Genomic DNA, 21,503 nt, shown 5'->3' on the forward strand with positions numbered 1-21,503 from the left:
TAAAGGATGCTGTCCACTTGTCCACTCTGACTCCGGAGGCAGATATCCACACAGCCTGCAGGCTCTGTATGTGGGTAAGCTTAGCCACTGGCCTTTGGGTATCCATCGGTATATGGGTTTCTGGCAGCAAGAGCTACATACAAATTGAGGGCTGATTGGGCAGAGAGGTATTGCTTAAGACTGACAGTTTAGCAGGACTGTGAATCCTTCTCTTTTCTCTCCGAGAACCCAAATCAATAGAACTTAAAACATCAAGGGGCAGGTGGAGTAACCTGGTGACTAGACACCTCCTGACAGACAATCTTATCGGGATTGTCTACAGAGCACGGCAGGATTAGCTAAGGTCAGAGAGAGGCAGTGAGTTTCCGGGGACTACACAGCGAAGTTATAACAGACAAGAATCTTCTTAGGACTCAGGCCTCTGACTCACCCAAGCTCTCCTTCTCTATTCAGGGATCTGAAGTCAGAGGCATCCAGTGTGATTTAGATACCAGATGGTGCTGGGGATTTCTGACTGGGAATAGTTTGGGTCTTCTTGGGTCGACTTGAACCTGCCTGTCGAGTTCTTCTGTGTTCCTGGGTCCTGCAAAGTGCGGCAGGAATGGGGGTCAGAGGAGAGCTATGCTAATGTGATAGGTTGGCTGATGGTCCTTCCCTCCCGCAGCAGAAGCCACTGGGGATAGTAGCCATGTCACTGTGTTCTTTGGCCTTCACCCTCTTCTTGACTGTTGTCGCTGGTATCAAGTGCAATGTGACAGACGTTTGTGCTGGAAGCCCTGGGATCCCTGGAGCTCCTGGAAACCATGGTCTGCCTGGCAGAGACGGGAGAGACGGTGTCAAAGGAGACCCTGGACCTCCAGGTACTGTGTGGGAGCTAAGGAGAACCCATCCTTAGCTCAGGGATGAGGACCTGTTTTCTGGTGACCTTCCGTCTAGGGCTCTAGCTGAAGGGACTTTTCTGTAGTCTTCAAAATTCCTGCCGATGGACAAGTGAGTCACCCACATGCTAATGGAGGTCCATAGACCTGTGTTCTCGTCACTCTGTAGGTCCCATGGGCCCTCCTGGAGGAATGCCAGGTCTTCCTGGACGCGATGGGCTGCCCGGAGCCCCTGGTGCACCTGGAGAACGTGGAGACAAGGGAGAGCCTGGAGAAAGGGGCCTGCCAGGTGAGCAGGACCAGGGCCAATAGAAAGCAGTGATGTCACATGAGGGATAGGAGGAAGGGTTCAAGACACACTGCTAAGCCTAAGAAAGTGTGGATTCAAAGCGAGAAACCACATGAGTTTGAATAACTCACTTCAGAGACTGAAAAGCATCATGGTCACTGATTAAGAGAAAGACTGTCCTGTAGATAGCATTGGGAAGCCTAGGGCTCCTTCTTAGGGCTGAGGCTCTGGACATCCTAAAAAGTAGGCATGGCTATATGGACCTGGAATCCAGGCAGACAGTGTGATCAGGAATCCCAAATGCTGACCAAAGTCCCAGGGTATCACTCGGTATAGTGGCCTTTCTGAAGAGTTCAGAGGTCATCATTGTTCATCCTGGTAGAGTATATGGGATGAGGTTGTTTTCATAGATGGACATGAAGGGCCGGTCAAAGGATATAGAAAGGCAGATCAGAAAAGCTGATCAATTAAGAGATGGGTGTGTCAGTGGAAGGGGAAGCCCTGGGTCCTGCTAAGACTGAACCCCCAGTGAACTAGACTGGTGGGGGGAGGGCGGCAATGGGGGGAGGGTTGGGAGGGGAACACCCATAAGGAAGGGGAGGGGGAGGGGGATGTTTGCCCGGATACCGGGAAAGGGAATAACACTTGAAATGTATATAAGAAATACTCAAGTTAATAAAAAAAATATATAGAAATAAAAAAAAAAGAGATGGGTGTGTAAGAAGGTCTGCTTCTGGGCCCTGGAAACGGGGCCCTGGGCTCTAAGTACAGCATTAGGTGACAGAACTCCAGCCTCGCAGCTGGCGGCTACCTGTCTAGAGCAAGTGGAGTTCTTTGCTGGATTGCCCTCATCCTGCATATGTGTGGTCTCCACAGGATTTCCAGCTTACCTGGATGAGGAGCTCCAGACTGAACTCTATGAGATCAAACATCAGATTCTGCAAACAATGGGAGGTAAGGGGACCGCTCGGCATCCCACCGAGCACACCTCTCTCAATGCTGTAAGAGAAAGGATCTATTCCCAATATCACTGGAAAGTGTACCTTCTAGCAATAAGTAATTGTTAGGTGAATGCGAACAGAGAGAAAAACAGAGTTGGAGAGATTGTGGAAAAGAGCTTAAGGGTAAGAGCTTAAGTCAGTGCAGTAGATGGAGAAACAGGATCCATGACTCTAACCCAGACTCCTTTGCTTAGTCCTCAGCTTGCAAGGATCCATGCTGTCAGTGGGGGATAAAGTCTTTTCCACCAATGGGCAGTCAGTCAACTTTGATACCATTAAAGAGATGTGTACCAGAGCAGGAGGCAACATTGCTGTCCCGAGGACTCCTGAGGAGAACGAGGCCATTGCAAGTATTGCGAAGAAGTACAACAACTATGTCTACTTGGGCATGATTGAAGACCAGACTCCTGGAGACTTCCACTACCTGGATGGGGCTTCTGTGAACTACACCAACTGGTACCCAGGAGAACCCAGGGGTCAGGGCAAAGAAAAGTGTGTAGAAATGTATACAGATGGGACATGGAATGATAGGGGCTGCCTGCAGTACCGGCTGGCTGTTTGTGAATTTTGATCAAGCAATTAGACGAAAAGATGAACCCTCACACTGCCTCTATCCTGATGATTCATCTGGTCTGTAAAACCCTGCAACTACCTTTCAAGCAAATTTACTTGTGGCCTTCAGAATTAGAAGCATCTTTTGTCACCCCGCTCCCACATAGTTCCCAAACACTTCTCCATATTCATTAGCAATCCTGAGTGTTTCCCTAGAGTCCCATCTGAGCGTTCATTCAAGGTAGCCATTGTAAACCTTGGCCTTGACCATGAGATGGATAGATACTTCCTTTTTCCTCACTTTATCCAGTCTTCATTTATAAATGGTGGCCATGAAGACCCAGCATGGAAGGACCCTCTAAACTAAGTGCTGCCCTCTGACCTTTCCACCCTTCTGTAGCTCGGTGTCCCAGGATTTAGAAGTCCAGGTTAAACATAGGGGATTTCTGGGAAAGCCTAGTATGTGGGTGCAGGCCACATTCAGTGCCATCTGTATCCATGGCTTTCAAGGCAAACATTGTCTCTAAGAAGCCAGAGAACCAGGTAGGACCAGGTAGTACTGGGGGAACATAAACTCACTGGTTGGCATGTATGGCTCCCTCCTTGGGTCTGGAGGTGCCATCTTGACCTCTTGAACTAACAGCAGCCACCCTGGGTTTTGAGAGAACGACCTTCCCAGCCCAGACCCCAACTCAAGTAATTTCCTGCTAACAGACACAGCCTCAGTTCACTTTACATCACTGAGGCATTCATGATACGAACTGCAATCTGTTTTCTCCTCTCGTGAGTTCAATCAGCTATTCCATTAAAGTCAACTGCATTCCAGGTGTTTGGCCATCTTCTGTTAAGCTTTGTGGGCTGTTTTCTTTGAGCCTATTTCTTCACTACAGGATGCAAATAAACTCTCCTTACCAAAATCATTACCTCTAACAATACTACAGCAAAGACTTATCACGTGCTGCATACAAGTACCTTGATAAGTACTGATAACATTTGTTATTAGATATCAATGAATCTTTAAATGTGCCACAGAAACAGATAGGGTCATGGGAGCTAAAATGGTATTAGGGAGAACGTGACATCCATGCTGATGGCTGGGTGTCCCACGCGCGACTTTCCACCGGCAAGAAGCACACGAGACATAGAAATTCTTGCTATGAGTGATACTTTATTCCTATCTCATGAAGAAGCCCCGCGGGCCGGCCAGGCGCGCCTATTTAACCCTCGCGCACGCATCCACACCTGATTGGTTACTCATGATCTCATCAGGCACGCCCCGGAATGGGCAAAGACCTGGCAGGAAGGCACTCTTGCACATGCGCACAGTTAACTACCTGAAAGGGGGGGCCAGCTGGCGCGGCGAAGGTTGGAGCCATCTTGCCATGGCGGAGTCTATCCTGACCTACCACGTGGGGCGCAGTGGAAGACAGCGCCAACTAATGGTGGCGAACGTATTGCGGCCCTCTACAGCTGGGGCCATGGTAACTCCAGATCTGCACCCGTATGGTCCATATTGAGGAGTGACATCATCTTTTTCACCCCTACTCAGCCACTGGGATGGTATCTACTGTGCCATGGGTGGAGGTGGGACTCAAGGCGCAGGTTTCTATGAGACATCCTACTCTCAAGTGCATGGAATGGATTATGTGCTCCACCATTTAGGTGGACCGTGACCATGACCCACACTCCGGGTATCCATAGGGTGTGACTATGCCTTGAGGGGACAGCCACCTACACATCTTATCTCTAGAAGTCTCCCGTGCTTCCCTCATATGACACTCCGCACATTTCCATGTTTTCTTGGACAAAAGGAAGCTCAGGAACTGCCGGATAGAGAATCGTTGCCTACACTTTCATGAATGGTAACTGCCAAGCTGGTCTTCGAACCTGTGTGCTGAGGACTCAACATACAAACCATTGGGGGGGGGGGTGTTCCTGACAGCTAAAGAGCAAGAAAAAGATGCATATTCTCAGTTTTATAGATCGACAGTCTAAAGCTTTGAAAGTTGATGCCTCATTTCCTGTTAGGTCTATTTTTATGACATTACTCGTCATTGTAACTACATTGTTTTTTTAAAACATTTTTAGGGAGCTATTGCTGGTTTGGGGGAAAGGATGATTTTTTAAAGTTGATCTTTAATTCAACCATCTTTTTGGATTCTTTTTTTTTTTCTTAATATTTCAGTGTAGGTGACTCTTTTTGGTTTTCTACATAAATCATCGCATTTATAAATAATGATGAGGTTGGGGATTTAGCTCAGCGGTAGCGCGCTTGCCTAGCAAGCACGAGGCCCTGGGTTCGGTTCCCTGCTCTGGAAATAAATAAATAAAGAAAGAAAGAAAGAAAGAAAGAAAGAAAGAAAGAAAGAAAGAAAGATAGATGTTTTTCAGGGGTTGGGTATTTAGCTCAGTGGTAGAGCGCTTGCCTAGCAAGCGCGAGGCCCTGGGTTCGGTCCTCAGCTCCAGAAAAAAAAAAAAGAAGGAAAAAAATGATGTTTTTCATATATATATATATATATATATACATATATATATATATATATATATATCCTTCATGTCCTCTTCTTAAACCACTAACTTCATTTAGTGCATGTGTTGTCCATGTATGCATGGATGTGGGGCCATCCACTGGAGGATATAAAACATACGTGTGTGTATGTGTTCTCCTAATGTGTCATAGGAGAATTTCTAATACTTCACCAGTGAATACTCATTGTCACATCTTTCCTGAATGGATGTTCTGAATTCATATAACACAGTGATAGCTGTGTATGACCACTTAGTGTGTCAATATTCACAAAGCTAAATTATGAGATCAGCCTAGGTATTCATCAACAGATGAATAGACAAAGAAAGCACGGCATATGTCCAAAATTGAGTTGTATTCTAACATAAAGAGCAACAGAATTATCTTCAGGGAAACTGCAAGACTGTAAGCAACATGTTAGGTGAACTAAGCCAGATTCAAACTTTATTTAAATATATCTTTGTACATTTGTGTACATACCCAACACACACACATACACAAGCACACACTCACACATACACACACATACTCATATACACACACACTCACACACACACTCACACACACACCCACTCACACATACACACTCACACACACACTCACACATGCACACTCACACACACACCCACTCACACATACACACTCACACACACACTCACACATACACATACATACACATACACACACTCACACACACACTCACACATACACACTCACACACACTCACACACTCACACATACACAGACATACACATACACACTCACACATACACACTCACACACACTCACACATACACAGACATACACATACACACTCACACACACTCACACATATACACACACTCACAGTCACACATACACACTCACACACACACACACACTCACACATACACATACACACTCACACACACTCACACACACACACACACACACAATCAGATAGGCAGGAAGCAGTGGGAGATGGGAAGGAAACCAAGAGATGAACACACGGAACTGTACAAATTATGCATGTATGAAAATATCATAGTAAAACCCATTTTGTAATTTTTTTTAAATTGCATGTTTTAGGTTTCTAAGAGATACCTGGCACCAAGGTAGTGAAGCTCCCACGTTTCCTTAGTCTTCTAAGATTCATTTTCAGTTATTTTTGTAGGGCTAGGGATAAAATGTAGACTGCCCTGTACTACTAGGCAGCCACTAACTGTAGCCCTAGTTCACCAAGGTCCATTGGTTTGTTTAAGTCAAGAATGTATATGTTGAACTTGGTCAAGATTCCCAGGCATTTTCTTTGGGCTACAGCACAGAGAAGGTAAAGAGTGGGTGGCGATAGTTCCCAGGCCTGGGTGATGGCATTCAGTGCTCAGCTGAGCCTCAGAGATACCGAGCCTAAAGAAGGACTCCAAGATTGCCACCACTGGGCCTGGAGAGAGGAGGCTGCTCGTTAAGAGTATTACAAACCCCCCACTTCCAGTTCAATGAAGAGTAAAGTGAAAAAAAGGAAGCTGACCACTCTTGGGTGACCTCTGAACTTGTATAGTGAAAAGTATCCTTTCCCCTAGTATCCTTTGCCCAGGAGATCATCCTTCTAATCTTTATGAGTGAGGATGCTTATATTGCCTAAGATTCCCTGATTAAAGGAGGAGGAAGAATCATTCCCAGTTCTAGGAGCAATTAAGTGCTGAACCAGCAGAGGGTGTTTTTGTGGCTGAGTCATGGGGGAAAAAAGAAATGAGAGGCCTCAAACCTACACAAAGAACTATAGGCAACCGAGGCAAGCTGGAAGTGGGAGACACAATCTTCCTCAGAGACAAGCACATAAATTGGTTGTCCAGTGTCAAAGGTCAGTCCTGGAAACATACATGCAAGAAACATTATTTACATTGGGTAGGTTATATTTAGGAGTATAATAATAATTAGCAAAAAAGGAGACCATGAATTTGAAATGCAGGGAGGGGTATATGGGAATGTTTGGAGGGAAGAAGGGGAAGAGAGAAATATTGTTATTATAATCTCAAAAAATAAAGTGGAAAAATAAATAAAAACCAACTGACAACAGCCATCAAAAAAATAAAACAGAAGGACGGAGGAAACTTTGAGCTGCACCATGCTAGGACAATGTGGACCTGCCTCACTGCTCAGAGAAACCTTCTTCTGGGCTGTGTGATGCCAAATCACAGAAGCACCGTGTCATTTATCCACTACACATGAGCAGTTGCTCCCTAAAACACAAGACCCCAGTAACAAGACACTGTGGACGTACACCCACATCTGAGCCACGCTTGGGTGGGAGGTTCACACAAAGTCTTTTTTCCGAAGGAATTAGTTCCCAAGAGGAACTGTCAGAAGCCACAGAACAATCAGACACAACCCGTCAGTATGTTCTGGGAAACAACAATATCTTCCCTGGCTAGTAATTCCCTGTAATAACAGACGTGTCTCACCTTTGCACCAAAGTTTTCATCATCTTTCATGTAACTTAAAGCAACATCCATGTCTACAACCTCATGTGACCATCACACAAGTCTAGAAGGAGTGAAGAGATCCTACACTGACTCTTGTGTTACTCCCTTAGCTATTGGACAATGAAAGAAAGTATCTCAGGGGATTAGAATTTCTTCCAGGAATCTCATGTTGGGAGAAGGAAAAGGGAGAAGCATGATGCTAGCCAGAGAAGGGCTTTGCTTCCTCAAGAGGAATTCTGACAAGTCTTTACACCACCTTATACAGCAGGTGGGAGTCAAGATGACTTTGGATTGAAGATGAGTGGGACCAGACCTTGACTAGGACTGCTTGGCTATCATAATTCTGGCCTTCTTAAACTTTTTTTTTTTTTAAGTTAGAGCTCTTTATTCACAGAGTAAGGCACAGTGAGGTGGGAGGGCAGCACTCCATGGTGAAGGTCTTGCATTTTCTGTTAGGTGGCTCTCTGTAGCTAACACCTAGCTTGGCCTGACTGCAGTGTGGAAGGTGGCTGGGCGTGTGATCATTAGTCAGTTCTTCTCCAAGTGTCTGCTGAGAGCCTCGAGTAGTTCCTGCTTCTTCGGTCCACTCTTTAGCCCATAGGCCTTGCAGATGTCCCTCAGTGCAGGCACAGTGAGCTTGCCCAGTGTGCCCTTGGCAAAAAGGTCCTTCAGCTCCTCTTCTGATAACTCTACCTTGGGCTTTTTACTTGCAGAACCTTCATTGTCTGCTTTTCTCTTGGCAATTTTTCCCTCAGGATTATAACCTGGAGGGTAGACAAGTTCTTTAAACTCATCTGCCAGGGAGCCCAGTCTTTTCTTTATGGCTTCAACCTTGGGCAGTGTCAGATCTACCACTTGCTCCGACTCCATCATGTCCAAAGCTAGGGCCTCCAGGTTCCGGAAGTGCTGCTGCAGCACTGGGTTCTCGAAACTGTCGCTCCTGTATGTAAAGCGGAGCTTTTGAACAATGGCCTTCATCTTGTCTATCTGTTCCGGGTTGGCCATCACCTTCTCCGTAAAGGGCACCTTCCGCTTGTCATCGGCGTAAGGGAGGAAGACAAGCTGGAAGCCTGCGGGAGTCACCTGAATGTTCTGATCATCTAGCTCCTCTTCCTGTGGCACCAAAGCCACAAAATAAGGGGAGACATTCTTTCGGGCTGTGTATCTACACACTGCTATGACCTCCTTCTCCACACACTTGGTGAGCAGGGCGCTGAACAAGGTTGAGCTCCCGTTGACCAGGGACTCCTCTGGGTACAGGAACAGAGAGGGCCTCAGGTAGTGGTGGTTCTTCAGCATTACCATGGGCTTAAAGCCCATGAGAATCAAACCTGGCTCATCAAACCGCTTCAGCTCCTCTGTTTCCTCTTTCTCCAGCACAATCTGACGCGTCCCAAAAGTCAGAGACCGCTTGGTATCACTGGGCAGGAGCAGACTGCCTGTGTTTACATTAAAAGTCCTTGTCTTGGTTTTCACTGGTTCGTTTGTTTCTCGATACAGCCTCACTGGAAAAGGCTTGTTAGCTTTCTGGACCAAGTTATAAACGCCCACCATGAGTGCTACGTCTTTGCCGAGCTTAAACTTTAACCTCATGCTAAAAGAAAGAAAGAAAGAAAGAAAGAGAGAGAGAAAGAAAGAAAGAAAGAAAGAAAGAAAGAAAGAAAGAAAGAAAGAAAGAGAAAGAGAGAAAGAAAGAAAAAGAAAGAGAGAGAGAAAGAAAGAAAGAGAAAGAGAGAAAGAAAGAAAGAAGGCCTTCTTAAACTTTAATCTCATGCCTGAACCATGAAAATCCACTTAGGGGGTCGCTGGGTCTCTTTGTCCCTATTTCTAATATGACTACATTGAATAAATCTCCCTTTTCTGGTTCTTACTGTTAATCTGGTTCTTTTACTTGGTTTATTGAGCATATTAAGTGAACCTGACTTCTTAGGGCTTCAGGGACATCATCTCCAAACTAATATGGTTACCAAAAACAATCACATGCAAGAAAAGCAAGAGAAGGGTTGGGGATTTAGCTCAGTGGTAGAGCGCTTGCCTAGCAAGCGCAAGGCCCTGGGTTTGGTCCCCAGCTCTGAAAAAAAGAAAAGAAAAAAAGAAAGAAAGAAAAGCAAGAGAAGAGCCCACAAGTTACCCTTTACTTCGAGAAGCATCAGCTTCAAACCCCGTCATCATTTTTTGGTTGCAATGGGGTGTTGAATGTAAAATAAGAAATCTTAACTACAAGGCTAGGGACAAGCTCATCTGGGGTGTGTTTTAAATCAAACCCAGGAGTCTGGCATTACAGGGGTCTTTGAGGAGAGTATGTGTAGAATTTGAAATCTTGTACTAGTGTTGAGAACAGAGTGAGCTTCAAGTGTTAAGCTTGTACACATCCGAATCGAGACTTTTACTAAAACTTTATGTGTATTAACTTAATGTATTATATGGGTTTATTTTTTTATTATATGGGTTTATTATATCCTGTGTTAGGCTGGAACCCCTGCTCATCCCGTGTTCAAGCTGTGAAACCCCGTCTGCCCTCTTTTTCACAACCCTGCTTGCATAGAGAAAACTCCCCTGACTTCTTGAAGAAAACTCCAGACTAACAAGTCATCACTCCTTGTCTCCCCACTTCTGGCAGCCCACCCAAGAGTGCCTACCCAGGGGCTCAGTATTTGACCACGTGTAGACACAATCCAAGCTCCTAGCTGGCATATCGTCACTCCTCACCTATTCTCTACAGAGCCCTCTTGCTTTAGCCCAGATGTGCTACTTCACTGACCGCCGCCTGTGAGATTGGTGAGCCAACCTGAGAGCTGCCCCCTAATAAACCTGCTTTTATCTACTTTTAATCTGGTCTAATCTGGCCTATATCTGTGTGACGAAAGGAGGGAAAATGCCTATCAGTCTGGTAGTAAAGGTCTCATGACCTTTGCTCTTTGCCAGGGACTCCACTCTAGATGCTATTTTTCTTTTTCGATTATAAAATGGAATATTAGCCTGGTGGTGGTGGCTCAGTGCCTTTAATCCCAGCACTTGGGAGGGAGAGGCAGGTGGATATCTAAGTTCAAAACCAACCTGGTCTACAGAGAGGCTCCCACAACAGCCAGGGCTACAGAGAAGCTGTGTCTCGGGGGGAAAAAAAGGAGAAAAAAAAAAACTAAACCAAACGAACGAAACAAAAAAACAAAAAACTGAAACAACCACCACCACCACCACCACCACCACCACCACCACCACCACCAGGACCACTACCAAAAACCATACAATAGAATATTGAAGTATATGAAGGTAAAAAAAAATATTTACCAGTTCTCACACAGCCACTTTATAGACTAGTGAAAGCAGAAAGTCAAATTCCAGAGGCCATACTATAGGTGTGCTGGTAGGCTCTAGTGAATTTTTATATTATGTCATCTTGTATTTGTATTTCTACACACACACACACACACACACACACACACACACACACACACACACTGTGATGGTTTGAATGAAAATGGTCCCATAGGCTCATAGGGACTGGTTCTATTTGGAGGTGTGGCCTTTTTGGAGGAAGTGTGTCACAAGGGGTGGTCTTTGAGGTTTCAGATGCTCAACTGAGGCCCAGTGTCTCACTCTCCTCCTGCTGTTTGCTGACTGAGCTATGTGAACTCTCAGCTCATTTTCCAGTACCATGTCTGCTTGTGTGACCCATGCTTCCCAACATGATGATAACGGACTGAACTGTACGACGGCCTTAATGAAATGCTTCCTATAAGAGTTGCTGTGGTCATGGTGTCTCTTCACAGCCATAGAAACCCTAAGATACGTATACAGATACACACATATTCCTTAAGATTTCTCTTCCTCCTTGAAGAGAGGAAGCTTCTTGGTAGGTATATCAGAAGAGGATGTGGGGAAGAGGAATAGCTAATAAGAAGGGTGTTTGAAACAGTTCATATAGAATCTTACTGCTTTATAAGCTTCACACATACATTTGAATATATATATGCACATAAGATATAAGAATATATATTTGAATATATATTCATATAAGAGCATTTAATTGGACTTATTTAACACAGCCATGTGTACTGGCTAGTTTTGTGTGTCAACTTGACACAAGCTGGAGTTATCACAGAAAAAGGAGCTTCAGTTGTGGGGATGCCTTCATGAGAGCCACCTGTAAGGCATTTTCTCAACCAGTGATCAAGGGGGGAGGACCCCGCCCATGGTGGGTGGTGCTGTCCCTGGGCTGGTGGTCTTGGGTTCTACAAGAGAGCAAGCTGAGCAAGCCAGGGAAACCAAGCCAGTAAGTAACATCTCCCTCCATGGTCTCTGCATCAGCTCCTGCTTCCTGACCTGCTTGAGTTCCAGTCCTGACTTCCTTTGGTGATGAACAGCAGTGTGGAAGTGTGAGCTGAATAAACCCTTTCCTCCCCAACTTGCTTCTTGGTCGTGATGTTTGTGCAGGAATAGGAACCCTGACTAAGACAGCATGTGATGCTCCTCTCAGAAAACGGAAGCTATAGGTTTCCAGATAAAAAGTCCAATGACATATGTAGGACACTTCCATTCAAGTTGTTGGTCCCGCGTCCCAGAGTCTCCTAAAGCAGCACAAGCTAATGCTCTTGCCTGCCTACCAGAATTTGACAGTAGGACACTGTTTTGTGACACTACACACAGTGATGAGAGGACATGGATAAATCAATTTGGCACTGATCAGAAAGCATTCCCAATGGTGGCTAGGCTTTCAGAGTACTACAAGGTCCTACATAGGGTGATGGGGAATGGGAGGAAATTGTTAACAATCTTAACCGGATGTAAACTTTGTGAACCACAATAATGAGTGGAGTAGAAATATATGCCCATGAGTACAAGAACAGCATGAATGTTATTGGGACAACCAACCACTTTCTGATTGGATTTAAGGCCTGCTCCACAGGAGCAAAGGTGTATCTGGTATGGTAAATCTAGCTAAGAACCCAAGGTTGGGTAAATATCTAAGGGGGGCTTCTATCCCAAGTTAGATCATTTAGTTCCAAACAAATGACATAAACCTTTATATTTAAAGCAGCACTAGGGCTGGGAAGATATCAACACTTTATGCTATTTTGTCTACTTCCCTGTCAATAACCCCAAGATATCACTTGACATGTTATGCTTGGGCTGTTCTTATTCCAATTGGCCAGCCCTCTTGGCTATGTTTTCATGATTCACCTACCTGATGATGTCTTCTTTCTTCTTCTCTCCTCCTGGTCTCGGCCTCAGACCCCAGCTCAGGAACCAAAGCCTTGCCTACTTCTATTCTGCCTAGCTACAGGCTGTAGGCATCTCTATCGACCAATCAGGGATAACTTGTGGGGCAAGGTTATGTAGCATCACTTAATGTACATGAAGATCTCCTCATTTCTCAGGGCGACCAGACCTTGGGGGCCAGTATTTAACATTGCAATACATAGCAACAAACAAACCTCAACAGTTGGGGAGTTTCTAGGCTCCAAAGGCAAACCCACTATTATTGTTATCCTAAGTGGACATAGTGTCAGACTTCCTTTTAGATTCACGTCTTTTCACGGATAGATTAGTGCAGCTCTTGGACCTCCTCAGTGAAATTTCTTTGTACGGTGGATGGTGATTAGCACAGAAAGTCACAAGGTGCTAAGAATGACTTTCCGTGGCCATAAACATGACATCTATATGTGACATTCTCTCTCCAGTACTCAGAAACAAGCACAGACAAAGGGGCTGTAAAGATCGCAAAAGCCAGAGGCCTGGGAAGACTGGGGTGAAAGAGTATCTTCTGGACATGATGGGATTGCTGTGCTCAACTCACAGCAGCTGTGGTTACCTGCATAAGACCTGTGGAAGATCAAGCCAGCCAACATTCTGGCATGGGCTGAGAAAAGGTCATGAGACCCTATTCATAACTGGGGAACTATTGATAATTGGTGTTTCTGGGGAAGAATAATCTGCTTTCTTTAAGAGTATGGCTCTTAATAGGAGATTGCACTCCAGTGGACAGTCCCGTACCCAGGAATAGATGGTCAACACAAATTTGACTTGATAGGTTTTGGGGGAGGAGGAGGAGGAAGAAGAAGAGGAGGATGAAGAGGAGGAGAAGGAGGAGGAAGAAGAGGAAGGGGAGGGGGAGGAGGAGATAACTGGGAAATTGAAGGGATAAGGAGTTAGGGGTAGACCTGGGAAGAGTTAGGAGGAGGAAGAAGATCAGGAAGAGGGGTAAAAATAGTTAAAATCCATTTTATAAAATCTTAAGGTCCGTGCATCTGGTAGTGGTCTCCACAGGAGTTAAAGTTCCTCATAATTTTCGCTAGTTGGAAGAATTTGAAGAAGGACAAAAAGGAGTAGGTGATGGTACAGTTAGCTGGGACCTTGAAGATGATGAAGACATAACACTTACAAGGTGGACAGGCATGATTATTGGGCCACCAAGGACAAGCTATGAAGACAGAATATATAACCCGAAGGTAGAATGGGGATCTAAACACCCAGAAGGTCCTCCATCAGTTAGATATGTAACAAAGATTAATATGAATGGAATCAATAGTTCTAGTGGGATGGTGGATGCACGGAGCATACGAGTATAGCAAAATGGCAAAATTCCTATAGCATTAAAGTTGTACTTCAAGAGCTAAGACCTCTTACGATGTTCAAAGAAAATATGAAGCTTCCACAGCCACCAGAAGGACAGATGTACAACTAATTTTAGTGGCTCTCGAACGTCGTAAATCAGCAAACTTCTACTCGTGTTAGTGTCTTGATTAAATACCACCATGCAAAACACCCACACATTAAGCAAGAGAACTGCAGCTGGTGAGCATGACCTGGACAGTTGTAAGAATATATTTAATGTATGTGCACCTATTATGTTTCCTGGTAACAAGAGGAGTGCAGCACAATTTTCTTCTCTCTTCTTAAAGCGCTGTCATTTAAACATGAACCTGAAGCATTCAAAATGGAAGTCGGGTTGTCAAGACAGAAGCATGGCGAAGGAGTGTCAGGTGCCACCGGAACCTTTGTTTTTCTGAAGGTAAAGTCTCAAGAAGGACGAACAGAACCGGCAGGCTTTATCCACCACATTGAGAGCTGCAGATGGAATTGTTTAAAGTAACAGACATAATGATTAGTCACCAACTGTGTTAGTTCTTGAAGCGGTGTGGGCGCTGACTACTGTTAGTGTCAAACGTAGGTTAATCCTATGTTTTTATCACAGGTTTTGATGCCTGCATTTATAATAAAAAGATGGGGTTTTGAATTCCTGTTAAAAGATGTTACATGGGGTTGGGGATTTAGCTCAGTGGTAGAGCGCTTACCTAGCAAGCGCAAGGCCCTGGGTTCGGTCCCCAGCTCCGAAAACAAGAAAAAAAATAAAAAAAAAAAAAGCTGTTACATGTAATGGACATGATAATTTGTTTACAGTCTTCGTTTAATAAAACATGCTTAGAAGTTTTAAGTGAAGTCAACAAAAAGGAAATAAGAGTGTGAATATGTGTTTTTGAGGCGAAAGTTAGTATTAAGATGTAAATAAAACATGGAATGTGTCTTCAGGAAAAAAATAAAATCTTTTTTTTTTATCAATTATTATTACTTTTTAATTTTTTTTAAATTTTTTTTTATTTTTTATTTTTTTATTAACTTGAGTATTTCTTATATACATTTCAAGTGTTATTCCCTTTCCCGGTTTCCGGGCAAAATCCCCCTCCCCCCTCCCCTTCCTTATGGGTGTTCCCCTCCCAACCCTCCCCCCATTGCCGCCCTCCCCCCATAGTCTAGTTCACTGGGGGTTCAGTCTTAGCAGGACCCAGGGCTTCCCCTTCCACTGGTGCTCTTACTAGGATATTCATTGCTACCTATGGGGTCAGAGTCCAGGGTCAGTCCATGTATAGTCTTTAGGTAGTGGCTTAGTCCCTGGAAGCTCTGGTTGCTTGACATTGTTGTACTTTTGGGGTCGCGAGCCCCTTCAAGCTCTTCCAGTTCTTTCTCTTAAATCTTAAAGAATTCGTGGAAATACAAAGATAAATAAGAGTTCTCGTCATTTGTTAGGAACTTTCGGGTTTTGATTAACAACTTTTAGCTACTCATTTGGGTACGGTTTCCCTCTCATTCCAGCCCTTTATAGGAGGAAGACATGATCTCTAAAGATTTAATAAAATTCATCTTAAAACTTCATAGTGACTTTCTAATTAGTCTAGATAGAGAAATAGATAGTGTCTATTTCAATACTTTATGGTTAATAATATATCAGTCATTCTAACATTCCTTAGGCCAACTTAAACAATTTTTTTCGTCTTTTGTTTTTTGTTTTTTGTTTGTTTGCTTGCTTGCTTGCTTGTTTTGAGTCCGTGTTTCTCTGTGTAGCTGTGGCTGTCCTGAAACTTAATTTGTAGACCAGGCTGGCCTAGAATTCAAAGATCCACCTACCTCTGTCTTCAGATTACTGGGATTAAAGGCGTGCACCACAACTGCCCAGCAACTTAAAAAATTTAAAATTGCCTTCTAATATCAATTTTATCAAATTTTCAGACTGCTATAAGGTCTGTTGAACACAACATAGATTTATATTATTAACAATATCTATATCAGCATAACATTCCGTTTCCTTCCTGATTTGCTAACGGATTATACTGTTTCTATAGTCATTGGTATTAGTACCTATCTGACACGTCAGATATCGACAAAAGTCACTATCTCAGATGCTTACAACACTCTCTTTTTTTCTTTTCCTGCACTTTGTGCTAAGCTTTGAAAATATCGGTTGCATTTGCCTGGACTCAAGTGCTCTGTGCAGAACGTCTAGGTGAGTTCATATCTATTCTGTTCATGCAATGATCCTGCTAGCATGTTCTTCCTAGGGCTGGGAAAGAAACAAATACATCACATTTAACCAGTGAGGACCCTTGAGGTGGCTGCTTCCTTCCAACTTGCTCAGTCATGAAGCCAAGACAAATACCAAAAGAGCTGACTGTTTATTCTCCAGGCCCAAGTGGGCCCTTCTACAAAGGACTTCAGCAAAGAGCATAGGCGTGTAATTCTATAAAAAGAAATAAGCAAACGTATTTAAAGCACCAGGGACATGTCTGCCAAATAGTTATTTACTTATATAACCAATTTATATTTTACTACAATTTCTGGATTTTTTTCCTTACTTTATTTAGTTCATTAATGGTAATCATCCTTCCCTTTTCCTTCCTTTTGTTTGGTTTTTGGCATATGTCTTAGGATGCAGCAGAGGGAGGCCTGAAACTCACTGTACAACTCAGAATGGTCTCCTATTACACTTCCAAGGATGGTGACCAGCATGTGCCATTACCTAAGGCAGATCAAAATCTTTTTACTCTTTCTTTGCTCATAGATACTCTTCTCTCTCTCTCTCTCTCTCTCTCTCTCTCTCTCTCTCTCTCTCTCTCACTTCAGCTACATTTAGAGTAGAGTCTTATGTAAACTTTTAAGTTTGAAATCCCTGTTTTTATGAGTAATCTACTCATTGGCTATATGAACTAAATAGCATTTTTCTTCTGAGCCTCTGGGCCCAGTGGTTTGTACCAACAGTGAAAAACACAACCCCAAAAGGCATCTTCCTAACCACAGGGGCCCTTCTAGGTACCTGGCAGGCTTCCTCTAACAGGAATGAGGAGAGGACATGGTGTCTTGAGTAAACATGGACTGATGGCCCTTGAGAAGCCAAAATAGCAACCACGGAGTCACAGGAAGTGGCCTGGGCCCACTTCGTTCTGAGGAAATCAAACCTCTCAAGTTCTTTGGTAAGACAGAGTTCCAGTGACTGGGTGTGAACTTAGAGGAAAGCTGGCATCAAAGGTCACAGCAGGGACTTGGGCCACTTGATCAGCCTCTGACTGTAAGCACTGGACACTCCTAGAAACTCAACTCAAGGAGCCCCAATCTTGTCTGTTAGCTGCCAAACTTCTCTCCTTCATCTCTCACTGTGTCCTTCCTATGTGCCCAGGCCTGGGCTATTCTCTGGGGTAAAGTGAACCGTATCTAGTTCCTGCCTAACCAGTGCTAAGTGTCAGCACTGGTGAATGAGCCCAGCTGTGGCTCTACAAGGGTAGCCACAGGGGCTGCTCCAAGAACACAGTGCTAAGGGTTCATGTGTTCTACAGAGCTTTCTCGAGCACTGGCAGGTTGAAAACTCTGCCAGGCAGGCAGATTACCAATAACCTGGGTTCTCTTATTCCTCCTGAGTGGGAACCATTAGCACACAAAGTAAGGCTCTTTCAGTGCTGACGATCCTCAGTTCTAACAGCCAAGAAAGAGTGTGTAGAGTGGCAGACCAGAGCTTTAAGACTCCAAACCCTGAAGGTAGAAGGTTATTACTATAGCCAAGAGAATGGCTCTGGGCCTATGATTGGAGGCATATGATTGGCTTTAATCTCCAGAGGCCCCAGCACTTAACAGCTACTGGTAATTCTTGGCTTCTGGCAGCACTGTGTGGTAACGGTAGGTACCAGCAAGCAGCAGCAGGTTGGACCTTCTTGTATTAAGGTGCTCATACAAGCCATATCGAATCATACAGATCTACTGTGTCAGAACCCTCAGCTCTGGACAACATGCAGTAGCTACGAGGGCTTAGTAGTTCACTGAAACCCTCCTAATAACCCAGGCATATAGTTGCTTGTCTCTTAACTCTTTTCAGACTTGGTTATCGCCATTGTTTCTGTGTATGCCCGATTGAGAACGTTTGCTACAATATCTATGTCTGTTTCTTATGGAAAAAAAGTATCTTGGAAGTCACCTGCAAGCGGCCGTGCCCGCTGCGTCTGGACCACTCGGGCCTCGTGGGGCTCCACACACCCTGCTAGGCAGAGTCTCCCAACCCCGCTTCCTGCCCCCCCCACACACACACCCCGGAGTCGGCAGCGAGGAGGAGGAGGAGGAGGAGGAGGAGGAGGAGGAGGAGGAGGAGGAGGAGGAGGAGGAGGAGGAGGAGGAGGAGGAGGAGGAGTCGCACCCTCGGTGCCATCGCCCACGCACAGCCGGGTTATTAGCAAAAGATGGTGGGTCGAGGGGTTGGGGATTTAGCTCAGCGGTAGAGCACTTGCCTAGCAAGCACAAGGCCCTGGGTTCGGTCCCCAGCTCTGAAGAAAAAAGAAAAAAAAAAAAAAAAAAAAGATGGTGGGTCGCCTGGAAAACAGTGAAGCAAACACGAGACTCATAAGTATTGTGCAGAACTGTTTTGGAACATCTGGTCAGCCTGGACCATCCCTGGACGGGCGCTTATTGGAGAAGGAGTATTGGCTAAGCTGTGCCGAAAGAACCCGAAAGCGAGGCAGTTTTTCTTGTTTAATGATATTCTTGTATGCGGCAATATTGTTATCCAGAAGAAAAAAAATACAACAAGTAACATATTATTCCCTTGGAAAATGTCACCACTGATCCCATCAAAGACGAAGGAGAATTACGAAATGGATGGCTTATTAGGACTCCTTGAGTCGCTTGCAGTTTATGCCGCCGCTGCCGCTGCCACGGAGAAGTCATTGTGGATGAATCGCATAAGTAAGTGTGTCCGTGATTTACTCTCCAAAAGTGGGAAGACGCCAGGCACCGAGCACACTGCTGTCTGGGTTCCCGACTCTGAGGCCTGTGCGTGTGTGCGCTGTCAGAAAGCAAAGTTCACACCAGTGAATCGGCGGCACCGTTGCCGAAAAGGTAGCTTTGTTTTCTGTGGTCCCTGCCCTGAAAAGAGATTTCTTCTTCCCAGCCAGTCTTCTAAGCATGTGTGGATTTGTGACTTCTGCTATGACCTGCTTTCCACTGGGGACATGGCCACGTGTCAGCCAACTAGACCAGACTCTTGCTGTCAGTCGTTGAAGTCTCTTAAATGACGCATCTGACAATGACGATAATAGCAGTGACTGAAGACATGCTGTGAAGTATTTAATTGGGTCTGACTGCCTGAGATTCAGCTTTGGGGGAATTCCTGGCTCTCTGAGTTTTGCTCTGGCCATGACTGCCTGAGAAGGTCTTACCCTCTGTGCCTCTATCCTGTAGAAAGCAGCCCTCTGCACTCTCACAGGGACAGACTGTTGCAAATACATCTGATAGGCTCTTGGCTCTCTACTCTCCATATTTCTAGATTAGCTTCTTGTACGTTGGAAAAGATGTTTATTTAACAGATCTTGCATTACATTTTCCCCCCGGATGTGGAAAAACTGAAAGCACGGAATGATGAGAACATTAGTACGTTGTGATTGATATCCCTGGCTTTCCCCCAAGCATTCTACGAGATGGTTAAGACACCAGTGACGGAACATGGCTCGGAGATGCTTTATTACTTCTCTTTTCTCAATACCAAGCAGTGCCCTACTGTGGCAAAATCAACGTCAGCCTGACCTTCTTGCTTCTTTGATGGATTTAAACACGCCGGTGCTCTTACAAGTGGAGAATGAGTGTTGATGGATGTAGGTAAGAGTATTTATTTGACAGCTGCCAGAGGTGTTTCCACTCTTAGATGAATACATATTTTTTCATAAAATCGTTGTGGTTATATTTTTACCTCTTTTACGCACCCAATTACAACGGCCACATATATGTTTAAGATTGCCGCTCTCGGGAACTTATTTGAAATTCATCACTAGTATGGAAGCAGAATATTCATTAGCTTCCACTTTCCTACGGTATTTTTACATATAACTTTATTTAATTTGCATTATGTCTCAAAGGAAAAATCTAAGGAAACCTTTATTTTTTTTTTCCACACATGGTTACTCTGTGTAGCTTTGCTTGTACTAGAACTCCATCGTGTGACCAGGCTGGCCTGGAATTCTCAGAAATCCACCTGCCTTTGCCTCCCCAGGCACCACTACCACCTGGCAAAAATCAAAAGTTTTAAGAAAATTCTCACAGTGGAACATGGAGTCTTATAGATCTGGAAGAGATCAGAGTCTGACTAGATTCCCTGTCTGCAAGCATTATCGTGTGTGTGTGTGTGTGTGTGTGTGTGTGTGTGTGTGTGTGTGTATGTGTGTGTGTGTGTGATAGAGAGAGAGAGAGAGAGAGAGAGAGAGAGAGAGAGAGAGAGAGAGAGAGAAATTGCCTTGATTTACAACATGGTGTTGTATTTTACAGAGTTATGAAGCCCAAAACAATTTTTTTGTTTTTTTGTTTTGTTTTGTTTTTGTTTTTGTTATTTTTTATTAACTTGAGTATTTCTTATTTACATTTCGAATGTTATTCACTTTCCCAGTTTCTGGACCAACATCCCCCTAACCCCTCCCCCTCCCCTTCTTTATGGGTGTTCCCCTCCCCATCTTCCCCCCATTACCACCCTCCCCGCAACACTGTTCACTGGGGGTTCAGTCTTAGCAGGACCAAGGGCTTCCCCTTCCACTGGTGCTCTTACTAGGCTATTCATTGCTACCTATGAGGTCAGAGTCCAGGGTCAGTCCATGTATAGTCTTTAGGTAGTGGCTTAGTCCCTGGAAGCTCTGGTTGGTTGGCATTGTTGTTCATATGGGGTCTCGGGCCCCTTTAAGCTCTTCCAGTCCTTTCTCTGATTCCTTCAACAGCGGTCCCGTTCTCAGTTCAGTGGTTTGCTGCTGGCATTTGCCTATGTATTTGCTGTATTCTGGCTGTGTCTCTCAGGAACAATATTTATTTTTGAAAAGCAATTGTATGTTTAATTTGTTTCTGAAATAATTTTGCAATATTTGGAAATAGAGTAGAAGTTGATATTTCTAAATGGTGACCATCAGTTGAGGTTGCTTTGAGAACTGGTAGTTATTCTGTTTGTGTTTGGAGACAGCCGTTAGGCTGTAGGCCTGCTCACTACAAGCAGTGGATGTGCCATTGTCA

General features: G+C 44.5%; 1 protein-coding gene and 3 pseudogenes across 4 annotated transcripts; 3 read left to right on the forward strand and 1 right to left on the reverse strand.

Moving 5' to 3' along the window:
• The first annotated feature begins 37 nt into the window (after positions 1 to 37).
• Positions 38 to 3,545, forward strand: Sftpa1 (surfactant protein A1). Of its 3 annotated transcripts, none has more exon segments than NM_001270647.1 (5): positions 38 to 74; positions 454 to 860; positions 1,048 to 1,167; positions 2,044 to 2,121; positions 2,363 to 3,545. In NM_001270647.1, coding segments are annotated over 4 exon segments (747 nt in total). In that variant the 5' UTR covers positions 38 to 74; positions 454 to 688; the 3' UTR covers positions 2,740 to 3,545.
• A 4,522-nt stretch (positions 3,546 to 8,067) lies between these two features.
• On the reverse strand, positions 8,068 to 9,302 carry LOC148000415 (DNA repair protein Ku70 pseudogene; annotated as a pseudogene). The gene has a single exon (XR_015640530.1). The product of XR_015640530.1 is annotated as a DNA repair protein Ku70 pseudogene (transcript).
• Positions 9,303 to 10,452: 1,150 nt separating this feature from the next.
• Positions 10,453 to 14,394, forward strand: LOC108353113 (ubiquitin-conjugating enzyme E2 variant 2 pseudogene; annotated as a pseudogene).
• Positions 14,395 to 18,821: 4,427 nt separating this feature from the next.
• On the forward strand, positions 18,822 to 19,568 carry Plekhf2-ps2 (pleckstrin homology and FYVE domain containing 2, pseudogene 2; annotated as a pseudogene).
• Positions 19,569 to 21,503: the final 1,935 nt, after the last annotated feature.

Source organism: Rattus norvegicus, chromosome 16 (assembly GCF_021556685.1).
Source record: "Rattus norvegicus strain SHRSP/BbbUtx chromosome 16, alternate assembly SHRSP_T2T, whole genome shotgun sequence".
In the NCBI taxonomy this organism is placed as follows: Eukaryota; Metazoa; Chordata; class Mammalia; order Rodentia; family Muridae; genus Rattus; species Rattus norvegicus.